Source organism: Ranitomeya imitator, chromosome 2 (assembly GCF_032444005.1).
Source record: "Ranitomeya imitator isolate aRanImi1 chromosome 2, aRanImi1.pri, whole genome shotgun sequence".
NCBI classification, from domain to species: Eukaryota; Metazoa; Chordata; class Amphibia; order Anura; family Dendrobatidae; genus Ranitomeya; species Ranitomeya imitator.
In genome coordinates, this window is record NC_091283.1 from 459526023 (window position 1) to 459536981 (window position 10959).

The 10959-nt window shown below is 48.7% G+C and overlaps 1 protein-coding gene and 1 long non-coding RNA gene across 2 annotated transcripts; one reads left to right on the plus strand and one right to left on the minus strand.

The window, feature by feature from the left end:
* Positions 1–845: 845 nt before the first annotated feature.
* On the plus strand, positions 846–3679 carry LOC138667491 (uncharacterized). The gene is made up of 2 exons (XR_011318788.1): positions 846–921; positions 3134–3679. It is a non-coding gene; the product is annotated as an uncharacterized lncRNA (long non-coding RNA).
* A 1623-nt stretch (positions 3680–5302) lies between these two features.
* Positions 5303–10670, minus strand: LOC138666689 (tigger transposable element-derived protein 1-like). The gene is made up of 4 exons (XM_069754873.1): positions 10607–10670; positions 6936–8286; positions 5370–5462; positions 5303–5321 (listed from the first exon to the last, which is right to left on the minus strand). The coding sequence occupies exons 1-4, from the start codon at positions 10668–10670 to the stop codon at positions 5303–5305; spliced, it is 1527 nt and encodes a 508-aa protein (XP_069610974.1).
* Between the last annotated feature and the right edge of the window lie 289 nt (positions 10671–10959).

Below are 10959 nucleotides of genomic sequence, written 5' to 3' on the forward strand. Positions count from 1 at the left end.
TAACATCCCCCGTAATCCGAACCTCCACCTCCGTCTCCAAGACTTCTCTCGTGCTGCGCCAGCTCTCTGGAATGCACTTCCCCAGACGATCAGACTGATACCTAGCCCTGACCTATTCAAGCGCGCTTTAAAAACCCATCTCTTCAAACAAGCCTACCACATCAACTACTCAGTAAACTAACTTTGTTCTGTTCCCCCCTTCCAAATATCTGCATGTGAATCTGCACCCTACTATTCATCTGTCTCCACACCCTCCATGCACACGATAACTGCACTTGATACTTGACTATTGCACTTAAATACATGGGCTGATGACCGGATCATGCAGCTTTATGTGAAAATCCCTATTTATTATAATTTCCAGACCTGAAATAACAAGCACTTTTCGCCTATTGTGTCCCCCCATTTCCTTGTAGATTGTAATCTTGCGAGCAGGGACCTCACCCTTAATGTCACTGTTTAAATTGTCTTAACTTGTACTGAATTTATTGTCTGTACATGTCCCCGCTTAATTGTAAAGTGCTGCAGAATATGTTGGCGCTATATAAATAAAAATTATTATTATTATTAGTCTAAACTCCAACCACTTATTGCGATAAGAGGGCCATATTGGTCCATAAGGTACTCTCTTGGACTAAGGCTCTGATATGATAACTGTGGTTATCTAAGGTCCAGCAGTCGATGACCCAATCTTAACCTTACTGGGGAGTTTATCACTTTTGGAGTTAACATGTAAGGGGGTCGACGAGGCAGCAGGTACCTGCGTGCTAGGTCTGGAACTAGAGAGGCTTCATCCACTGTTCCTGGTGGAAAGCTCTAGAGAGGAGGGGCTTCCTGCTGTTGGAGGGGGGAGAAAGAGGAGAAAGAGAAAGCGCGTGAAGGAAATGAGTTTGGCGCCAGAACAGAGCAGCGTGGAGTCAGGTGAGTGATGTGCTCCGCACAGAGTACTGGCGCGCTGCGACAGGGTGGGCTGCAGTCGACCAGAAGGGCAGACACTGCTGTGCTGAGGGAAGCAGTGTGCCCAGCAGTAATCCAGAGCAGAGCCGTGCAGAGCAGAGCTGCACAGAGCAGAGATGTGCAGAGCCACGCAGAGTCGTGCAGAGCAGAGCCGCACAGAGCAGAGCCAAGTAGAGTCGTGCACACAGCAGAGCCGAGGTGGGAAAGCTAAGTGGACAGTCGGGTGCAGTACTAGTGGTGACTGCAGAGCGCAGGCCGACTTGACAGATCACCTGCGTACCAGGCTACTGTAAGTGGATGACAGACTGCCAGTTTCCCACTAACCTCCACGCCAGGATGCCATGGATTGGAACCTCTTCCTCTACAGACACCTCTGCGACTTCATGTGCCACTGTTGTTGGTGCCACCGTTGGAGAACCGAGACGCTGCAATTAAGAAAACTACAGACTGATAAGTTTATTTGCCTTTGTTTCTTCCTATTGAACTATCGTTCGTCCCTGCTCTGTCCCTTCCTAGCTCCCAGTTCTGCCATTTCCCTTAGACACTTCCCGAGTCCGTACACTCCCTGCGAGGAGGATACGTGTTGTTAATAAACCTGTTAACTCTTGATCTGCCTCCTGTCCGTGATGACATCTCATGTTGCTGCGATTTCTACACTTGGCATAGTTGGCAGGATGCAGTCTACGGGCACAGGGGTGGCAGACCAAGCGGTCAGGGGTGCCCCAAGGGCCAGTATACCGCTAGGGGGCAGTATGGAGCAACCTCTCAAAGTTTACTGGAAGTAACACCATGTTGTGTGGAGCTGGAAGGAGCGGGTCAGAGAGATGATGAGAATGCACCCCATGACCCCGGCATTAGAGGCGGAGATGGCCATGATGGCTTTGGATGGTGAAGCCAGGGACCCTGTCATGCTTTGGCCCCCACAGGCGAGAGATACCCTGGATAAAGTTTAGGTCATACTTGAGGAGACGCATGGGGACCCCACGGATGTAGGGGAGTTACATATGCGCCTGTTCGGCCGAGTTCAAAGAGAGGGGGAGACGGTCACCCAGTTTATGAATGCGCTGCAGGAACTTCATACTGCCATTGCTCACAAAGACGGCATAGGCATAGGGTTTATTGACGTAGTGCTGCGAGACCAATTAGTGATGGACCTGCGAGACGTACTGTTAAAGCAGGCTTTGCGGGAGTGCTTGCGGACAAACCCACGCCTGATGATTACTGAAGTGGTGAGCAAAGCGCGCATAGGCGAGCAGGAGCAGGGGGTTGCAGCCTCGATATGGATGGTCCGGAGCTGTGAGGTATCCACCCCGAACGAGCAAGAGCCGAAGTGGTCCCGTGACTTACGGCGGGGAATGGAAAAAATATGGGAAGAAGTCGAAAGCCTGAAGGAAGCTCTCGCTGCCATTTTGGAGTCCCGCGTCATACCTCGAGGCAACTCACGGCGAAAGGTGAAAGAAGTTAGAGGAGCGATGCAGAGCTAAGAAGTATACCAGCAGTTGCCCCAAAATTTGCTTGCAGGTAATAGAGTGAAGAACAGATGGGATACGTTTCCCACAGAGGTCGACGATCCAGACTGAAGCGCCCACCAAACAGGTGCAGTAGACCGTGCTGGACGTGTGGAAAACTAGGACACCTGTCCAGAAGTTGCCTGCCATAAGACAGTCGACGGCGAAGATATATTCACATCTCTGAAGGTACTGATAACACAGGGGAACAATTTGAAAAACATTTTCTGTTGAGTTAGGTTTTTGAGCTGATTTATACTAAAATTGGCATGCTGATTCCAAAAATGTAGTCAGTTTTTTTCTAGCACGTCAGGTTTTTCCTACACAACTTACCTGCCAGAGAAGCACAATTGCACTGATATCTGTAATAAGACTTGTTATCTGATTACAATTCGACTCATATAGAGCTACGTGGCAACTTGTAAGAGTAGTCACAACTTTGTCATGCCTATTTCTTATATATTTCATTTTTTGTTCATATTTGTACTATTTAAAAAAAAAAAACACTTTTTAGGTACAGTAGTTTACATAGTTTTGAGAAGACAAAAATCCTGTAGTTCAAAAACTTGACGTGATAGAGAAAAACTGAGATCATTTCTGGATTCAGCATCCAAAAATTAATTAAGAACAGTTGTCTGACCTAACTCCTAAAAAATTGTGTTCCCCAGTGAGAGAATGTCATTTCTGGGAGAAGTGGTATGGCGAGAGGAGAGGAGCCGCACCTAGAGCCAGACAGAGCCACTATGACGGATGCTGAGAAGAGATGGGGAAAGTGTTGACTGTCCACGGTGAGATGTCTGCGCTGTTCAGGAGCGTGGAGGCGAGTCTGATGGAACTCCAACCTGGATCCGAAGGTCCCATCTGTGTGATTCGACTCGAAGGAGAAGGAGCACAGTGTTTGGCGTTCAGGAGTACTCCACATTCTTCTAAGACCCGTCACCCGCTCCATGGATTGGAACCCCTTCCTCTACAGACACCTCTGTGACTTCACGTGCCGCTGTTGTCGGTGCCACTGTTGGAGAACTGAGACGCTGCTATCAAGAAAACTACAGATTGATAAGTTTATTTGGCTTTGTTTCTTCCTATTGAACTACCATTTGTCCCTGCTCTGTCCCTTCCTAGCTCCCAGTTCTGCCCTTCTCCCTAACACACCTCCCAAGTCCCTACACACCCTAGTAGGAGAATACCTGTTGCTAATAAAACTGTTAACTCTTGATCTACCTCCTGTCCGTGACGACATCTCACGTTCCTACGATTTCTACAAACACTTAGCCCCTGATTCATTAACACTGGATGTTCTGGGGCATGTAGGAATAAGATGCAACAAATTAATTAAGAGGTGCATGACAATTAATGAATTTGGTGCATCTTATCAGTGATGAGCGCCCCGGTGTGCTTCGTCAGAGACTGGAGTAACAATTGTTGCTTGAGGAACGCCAACAGTTTTCATGAATTTGAGCACTTCAACTTCTCTGACCATTTTAGCATAGCTGCCCAAAACTGGCGTAAAAACGACAAGAGTCTCTAAATTGTCACAACTTCACATTGAGAAAAAAATGTTCCTAATTTTCAAAGTGTTTTACGCCAGAAGCCAGTTTTCTGGTGTAAACTTTGATGAATGGGGACCTTTGTTTTTTTTATTTTTTATAAAATAGCATATTTTTTTACTTTGTTCCCATGGGGCATTGCCAGTAAGACTCACCATACAGCTGGTCACCTTAAAGGGAACCTGTCACCTCAAATTGGCGGGATATTAAAATTAGTTTTTACCGGTCCGATGGGCGACGTATCCTCGTCATTTCTCCACCCCGTCCGTCCCTGTTTTCTGCAATATTTTACTGAATAAAAGTATGCGTGCGCCATAGTTGGCGCATGCGCCATGCAGTCTTCGGTGGCGCACACGCAGTAAGCTTTGCCCTACTGCAGGTAAAGCCGAAAAGCATTACTGCGCATGCGCCCACGCACTATGTCCCGGAAGTATTTCGCTGTGTTCCGGAACATAGTACGCGGGCGCATGCGCAGTAATGCTTTTTGGCTTTGCCCGCAGCAGGGCAAAGCATACTGCGTGTGCGCCACTGAAGACTGCATGGTGCATGCGCCAACTATGGCGCACGTATACTCTTATTCACTAAAACATTGCGGGAAAACAGGGACGGATGGGGTGGAGAAATGACGAGGATACGCCGCCCATCTGACCGCTAAAAACTCATTTTAATATCCCGCCAATTTGAGGTGACAGGTTCCCTTTAAAGAGAGACATTTTGTCCTTGTTCATATTGAAAAGCTCATTAAAGGTTTACACAGTAAAGAAGTTGTCGGTTACAAGTCTGCAGTCTACTACGGAGAAACATCAATGAAGGAAAGGGGGCAAGTATAGCCGAATTTATTATTTTTACCTACAGGAATAATAACTCACTCATGCAAAACCCGTCTAAGATTTCTAAAAAAAAACAACCCAAATCCTTCTTGTAAATGGGCAGACAGCAGGAATCCCCACTGAGAACAGTATAAGAACCCCTTGCACTCCAAAGGCTCATCATAGAGCACCGCCCCCTTATGTCTCTTTATCAGTCCGCTGCATAGTCTATTTCATATAGGAAAATAAGCCAACTCCACTGTACAAACCCCTTCTCACAGACTCCACTTAATAATAACCAGAGGCGTAGCTAGAGTTTTGGTACAGGGGGGCGAAGCTTCTGAGTGGGCCCCTAACCAGGTAACCTTGATTACAACTCGATGACGCCCCCTAATAGTGGAGGAGAACCTCAGCAGATGACCGCGCTGTTACTGAAGATAATCTCTATATAACAACCAACATGGATATTACTGCCATATGGTCAGTGGTAGATACCAGCCCTACAGAACATATAAGAGATCACAGCACAGTTACAGATAATAACTTACCGTTGACGTTCTTTCTGATAGAAATCGTTCACTTTTGCCGTCTTTTCCATCTGGCCGAGACCGACATGGCAACTTCTTCCAGCTACAACTCGTCTGCAGAGAAAACAACAAAGACACGTTTCATTTTGATAGACACAGTAACCTGAGTTCCCCTATTACAATAAGTGCCCACTTTACATTTAATAATGTCCCGAGTCTCCCACCCTGTACAGCTCCCCTATACCCAGTATAATGCCCCCTCACTGTATAATACCACCCACACAGTATACTGACCCCTTAGTAGCCTTCAAACTGTTTGATGGCTCCAACACTGTAATCCCCATACTGTATGATGGCCCCATAGATAACCTCCATATGGTATAATGTGCCAGATAGTCCTCAATATAGCACAAGGCAGCATCCCTATAGGCAGACCCTGTAGTTTAAAGCAGCACCCCCCATAGGCAGACCCTGTAGAATAAGGCAGCACTCCCCCCATAGGCAGATCCTGTAGAATAAGGCAGCACTCCCCCCTTATAGGCAGATACTGTATATAAGGCAGCACTCCCCCCATAGGCAGATCCTGTAGAATAAGGCAGCACTCCTCCCTATAGGCAGATCCTGTATATAAGGCAGCACTCCCCCCTATAGGCAGATCCTGTAGAATAAGGCAGCACTACCCCCTTATAGGCAGATCCTGTATATAAGGCAGCACTCCCCCCCTATAGGCAGATCCTGTATATAAGGCAGATCTCCCCCCTATAGGCAGATCCTGTATATAAGGCAGCACTCCCCACCCTACAGGCAGATCCTGTATATAAGGCAGCACTCCCCCCTATAGGCAGATCATGTATATAAGGCAGCACTCCCTCCTATAGGCAGATCCTGTATATAAGGCAGCACTCCCCCCTATAGGCAGATCCTGTATATAAGGCAGCACTCCCCCCCTTATAGGCAGATACTGTATATAAGGCAGCACTCCCTCCCCTATAGGCAGATCCTGAATATAAGGCAGCACTCCCTCTCCTATAGGCAGATACTGAATATGAGGCAGCACTCCCCCCTATAGGCAGATACTGTAGAATAAGGCAGCACTCCCCCCTATAGGCAAATCCTGTATACAGGTAGTCCTCGACTTACGACGTTGATCCGTTCTAACGCGGCGGCGTAAACCGAATTTCGACGTAAGTCGGACCATACGTTTATACAGTACTGTACCATAATAACATTATCAATAAACATAGGTACAGTCAAATATTGTGCAGTACAGTACGTTTAATAATGAAATACTGTACTGTAAGTGCTGTAACAGTAATAAACAGTGTACTGTAATAAACAAAGATAACAATTCCAAAGAGAGAACAGGCTTATTGGGAGGAAGCTGCAGAAGGTGTTGGAGATACTGGGGGAGGTGAGTCAAGAGGGGCAGGTGAGTCAAGAGGGGCAGCTGAGGTAGAGGGTATAGGATCTGTTGCAGGCCTCTCTACCTTCTTGAAGTACTGCTGCAGGTTAGTTTGGAAGGAGACCATCTTCTTCTCCTTGTAACACCTAAGGGAATCCATGACTCCTATGGCAACCCTAGTGTACCTTTCCATGTTGGGATCCTCAGCCTCAAACCTTGACAACCCTTCCTGTATCAGGGCAAAACCTCCTGCCAAGCCCTGCCTTGTAAATGTCTTAAGTTCTGGGGTTGGTATGTCTTCCTCTTCCTCTATCATCTGCTTCTCCAGTTGAATAAGGTCCTCAGCAGATAACTCCTCTCCATGAGATGCCAGTAGCGCGGTGACATCATCCTCCTCCACCTCCAGATTCATTGTCTTACTCATATCAACAACGTTCTTTATGACACTAGTCACTAACTCTTGGACCTCTGTGACATCATTCACAAACCGGGGACACAGTTTTTTCCACACACCATTCATACTGGTCTGCTTAACCTCGTCCCAGGAATCAGCAATGTTATTCACAGCATCAAGGATGTTGTATGTTTTCCAAAACTCCTTTAGAGTCAAGTCCTTATTCTTTTCAGTTGCTGCTAAAGCATTACCAATGACCCTTCGGAGGTAGTAGGCCTTGAATGTAGCAATGGCTCCTTGGTCCATAGGCTGTATTAGGGCAGTGGTATTAGGTGGATGGTAAACCACCTTGACATTAGGGTTAAAGTCATCCAGATGGGCAGGGTGTCCAGGGGCATTGTCCAGAATTAGCAACACCTTAAAGGGGATATCCTCGGAGGTACAATACCGCTCCACGCCTGGCACAAAATGGTTGGTGAACCAGTCATCAAACACTGCAAGTGTCCCCCATGCCTTCCTATTAGACTTCCAGATGACTGGTAGTTGACCCTTTGAAATGCCCTTGAGTGCCCTTGGATTCTCAGCCTGATACACCAGCATGGGCTGGTTGTAGTCGCCAGCAGCATTGCCCCCAAGAAGCAAAGTCAGTCTCTCCTTGCCGACTTTATGACCTGGTGCTGACTTCTCCTCCTTGGCGATGTACGTACGATTAGGCAAACGTTTCCAAAACAAGCCTGTCTCATCCACGTTGAACACTTGTTGAACACAGTAACCACCCTCCTCAATTATCTCAGCCAATGCTTTAGGAAACTCAGTTGCTGCTTTCTCATCAGCACTAGCAGCTTCACCTTGCACTTTAATGTTATGGAAATTGGCACGATCCTTAAACCTCATAAACCAACCCCTACTCGCCACAAATTCTTCACTTTCACTTCCTTCCCCCTTTTCTCTTTTCAACGCCTCAAACAGTCGCTTAGCCTTCGCCTGAATAACCATAAGGCTCACAGGTATACGGCGTTGATTTTGGTCTTCCAACCAAAGCACCAGTAATCTTTCCATCTCAATAATAAGACCACTACGCTGCTTTGTTATCACTGTTGCTTTCATAGGAGCAGATCCTTTCACATGTTCAAGGATACGATCTTTATCCTTGATAATCGTCGAACGACTAAAGGTACCGTCACACTGAACGATATCGCTAGCGATCCGTGACGTTGCAGCATCCTGGCTAGCGATATCGTTCAGTTTGACAGGCAGCAGCGATCTGGATCCTGCTGTGCCATCGTTTGTCGGAGCAGAAAGTCCAGTACTTTATTTCGTCGCTGGACTCCCGCAGACATCGCTGAATCGGCGTGTGTGACGCCGATTCAGCGATGTCTTCACTGGTAACCAGGGTAAACATCGAGTTACTAAGCGCAGGGCCGCGCTTAGCAACCCGATGTTTACCCTGGTTACCAGCGTAAACGTAAAAAAAAAAAAACACTACATACTTACATTCCAGTGTCTGTCCCCCGGCGCTGTGCTTTCCTGCACTGGCTGTGAGCGCCGGCCAGCCGTAAAGCACAGCAGTTACATTCTGCGGCAGAGCAGGGATAACCGATCTCCCTGCTCTACCGCTATGGGGCCCCTGAGCAGGCGGTGGGGGGCCCGGTGCCAGCAGTGGACCCCCCGCCCGTCATCGCACGGTGAGCTGTATCGGCAGCCGATACAGCTCACCGCAGTGATGAGGGAAGGAGCGCTGCGCTCCTCCCATCATCCCCCACACCGTCTGAGAGCGGGCGCGATGGTCACCGCCCAGCGCCCGCTGTCAGATGAGCGGGAGCAGGAAGCACCGCTGGAACAAGGAGGAAGAGAGGTGAGTATTTATTTACTGTGTTTTTTTTACGGGGGCTGTCTTATTCTACAGGCTCTGCCTATAGGGGGGAGTGCTGCCTTATTCTACCGCTATGGGGCCCCTGAGCAGGCGGGGGGCCTGACGTCACCGCCCAGCGCTCGCTGTCAGATGAGCGGGAGCAGGAAGCACCGCTGGAACAAGGAGGAAGAGAGGTGAGTATTTATTTACTGTGTTTTTTTTATGGGGGCTGCCTTATTCTACAGGATCTGCCTATAGGGGGGGGGAGTTCTGCCTTATATACAAGATCTGCCTATAGGGGGGAGTGCTGCCTTATATACAGGATCTGCCTATAGGGGGAGTGCTGCCTTATTCTACAGGATCTGCCTATAGGGGGGGAGTGCTGCCTTATATACAGTACGTATATGCCTATAAGGGGGGGAGTGCTGCCTTATTCTACAGGATCTGCCTATGGTTGGGGAGTGCTGCCTTATATACAGGATCTGCCTATAGCAGCACCCCCCATAGGCAGACCCTGTAGTATAAGGCAGCACCCCCCCATAGGCAGATCCTGTAGAATAAGGCAGCACTCCCCCTTATAGGCAGATACTGTATATAAGGCAGCATTCCCCCCTATAGGCAGATCCTGTTGAATAAGGCAGCACTCGCCCCTATAGGCAGATACTGTATATAAGGCAGCACTCCCCCCCCTATAGGCAGATCCTGTAGAATAAGGCAGCACTCCCCCCTATAGGCAGATCCTGCATATAAGGCAGCACTCCCCCCCATAGGCAGATCCTGTAGAATAAGGCAGCACTCCCCTCCTTATAGGCATATACTGTATATAAGGCAGCACTCCCCGCTATAGGCAGATCCTGTAGAATAAGGCAGCACTGCCCCCTTATAGGCATATACTGTATATAAGGCAACACTCCCCCCCTATAGGCAGATCCTGTGTATAAGGCAGCACTCCCCCCTATAGGCAGATCCTGTAGAATAAGGCAGCACTCCCCCCCTATAGGCAGATCCTGTATATAAGGCAGCACTCCCCCCATAGGCAGATCCTGTAGAATAAGGCAGCACTCCCCCCTTATAGGCATATACTGTATATAAGGCAGCACCCCCCCTATAGGCAGATCCTGTAGAATAAGGCAGCACTCCCCCCCCCTATAGGCAGATCCTGTATATAAGGCAGCACTCCCCCCATAGGCAGATCCTGTACAATAAGGCAGCACTCCCCCTCTTATAGGCATATACTGTATATAAGGCAGCACTCCCCCCCTATAGGCAGATCCTGTATATAAGGCAGCACTCCCCCCTATAGACAGATCCTGTATATAAGGCAGCACTCCCCCCTATAGGCAGATCCTGTATATAAGGCAGCACTCCCCCCCCTATAGGCAGATCCTGTAGAATAAGGCAGCCCCCATAAAAAAAAACACAGTAAATAAATACTCACCTCTCTTCCTCTTTGTTCCAGCGGTGCTTCCTGCTCCCGCTCATCTGACAGCGGGCGCTCGGCGGTGACATCATCGTGCCCGCTGTCAGATGGTGTGGGGGATGATGGGAGGAGTGCAGTGCTCCTTCCCTCATCACTGCGGTGAGCGGTATTGGCTGCCGATACAGCTCACTGTGCAATGACGGGCGGGTGTCCCACTGCTGGCATCTGGCCCCCTGCCTGCTCAGGGGCCCCATCGCGGTAGAGCAGGGAGATCAGTTATCCCTGCTCTGCCGCAGAATGTAACTGCATTGGCGTGCTGCGCGCGCCGATGCATTTACAGTAGCGTCAGAGGCGTATCTAGGGTTTCTGGCACCCGGGGCAAGAATTCATTTCGGCGCCCCCCCCCCAGGACATATGTGATTTTCACACTTAGTCATGTACCCACGAGCTCCTCTCCCTAATGCTCTCAATATTCAGTGAAAAACTGAGAGAAGCAGAAGAGAAGCTCGTTGTCACAGGACCACAAGTCTGAAAGTCGCATAT

What these genes read in the sequence shown, in the direction of transcription:
- LOC138666689 (XM_069754873.1), bottom strand. Translation starts at nt 10,670, where the DNA reads ATGGGGCCCCTGAGCAGGCAGGGGGCCAGATGCCAGCAGTGGGACACC. An exon ending in CACCCGCCCGTCATTGCACA is followed by an intron (nt 8,287 to 10,606) that starts GTGAGCTGTATC and finishes TCAAGGATAAAG; the next exon opens with ATCGTATCCTTGAACATGTG. An exon ending in GAGGATCCCAACATGGAAAG is followed by an intron (nt 5,463 to 6,935) that starts GTACACTAGGGT and finishes TTTTCTCTGCAG; the next exon opens with ACGAGTTGTAGCTGGAAGAA.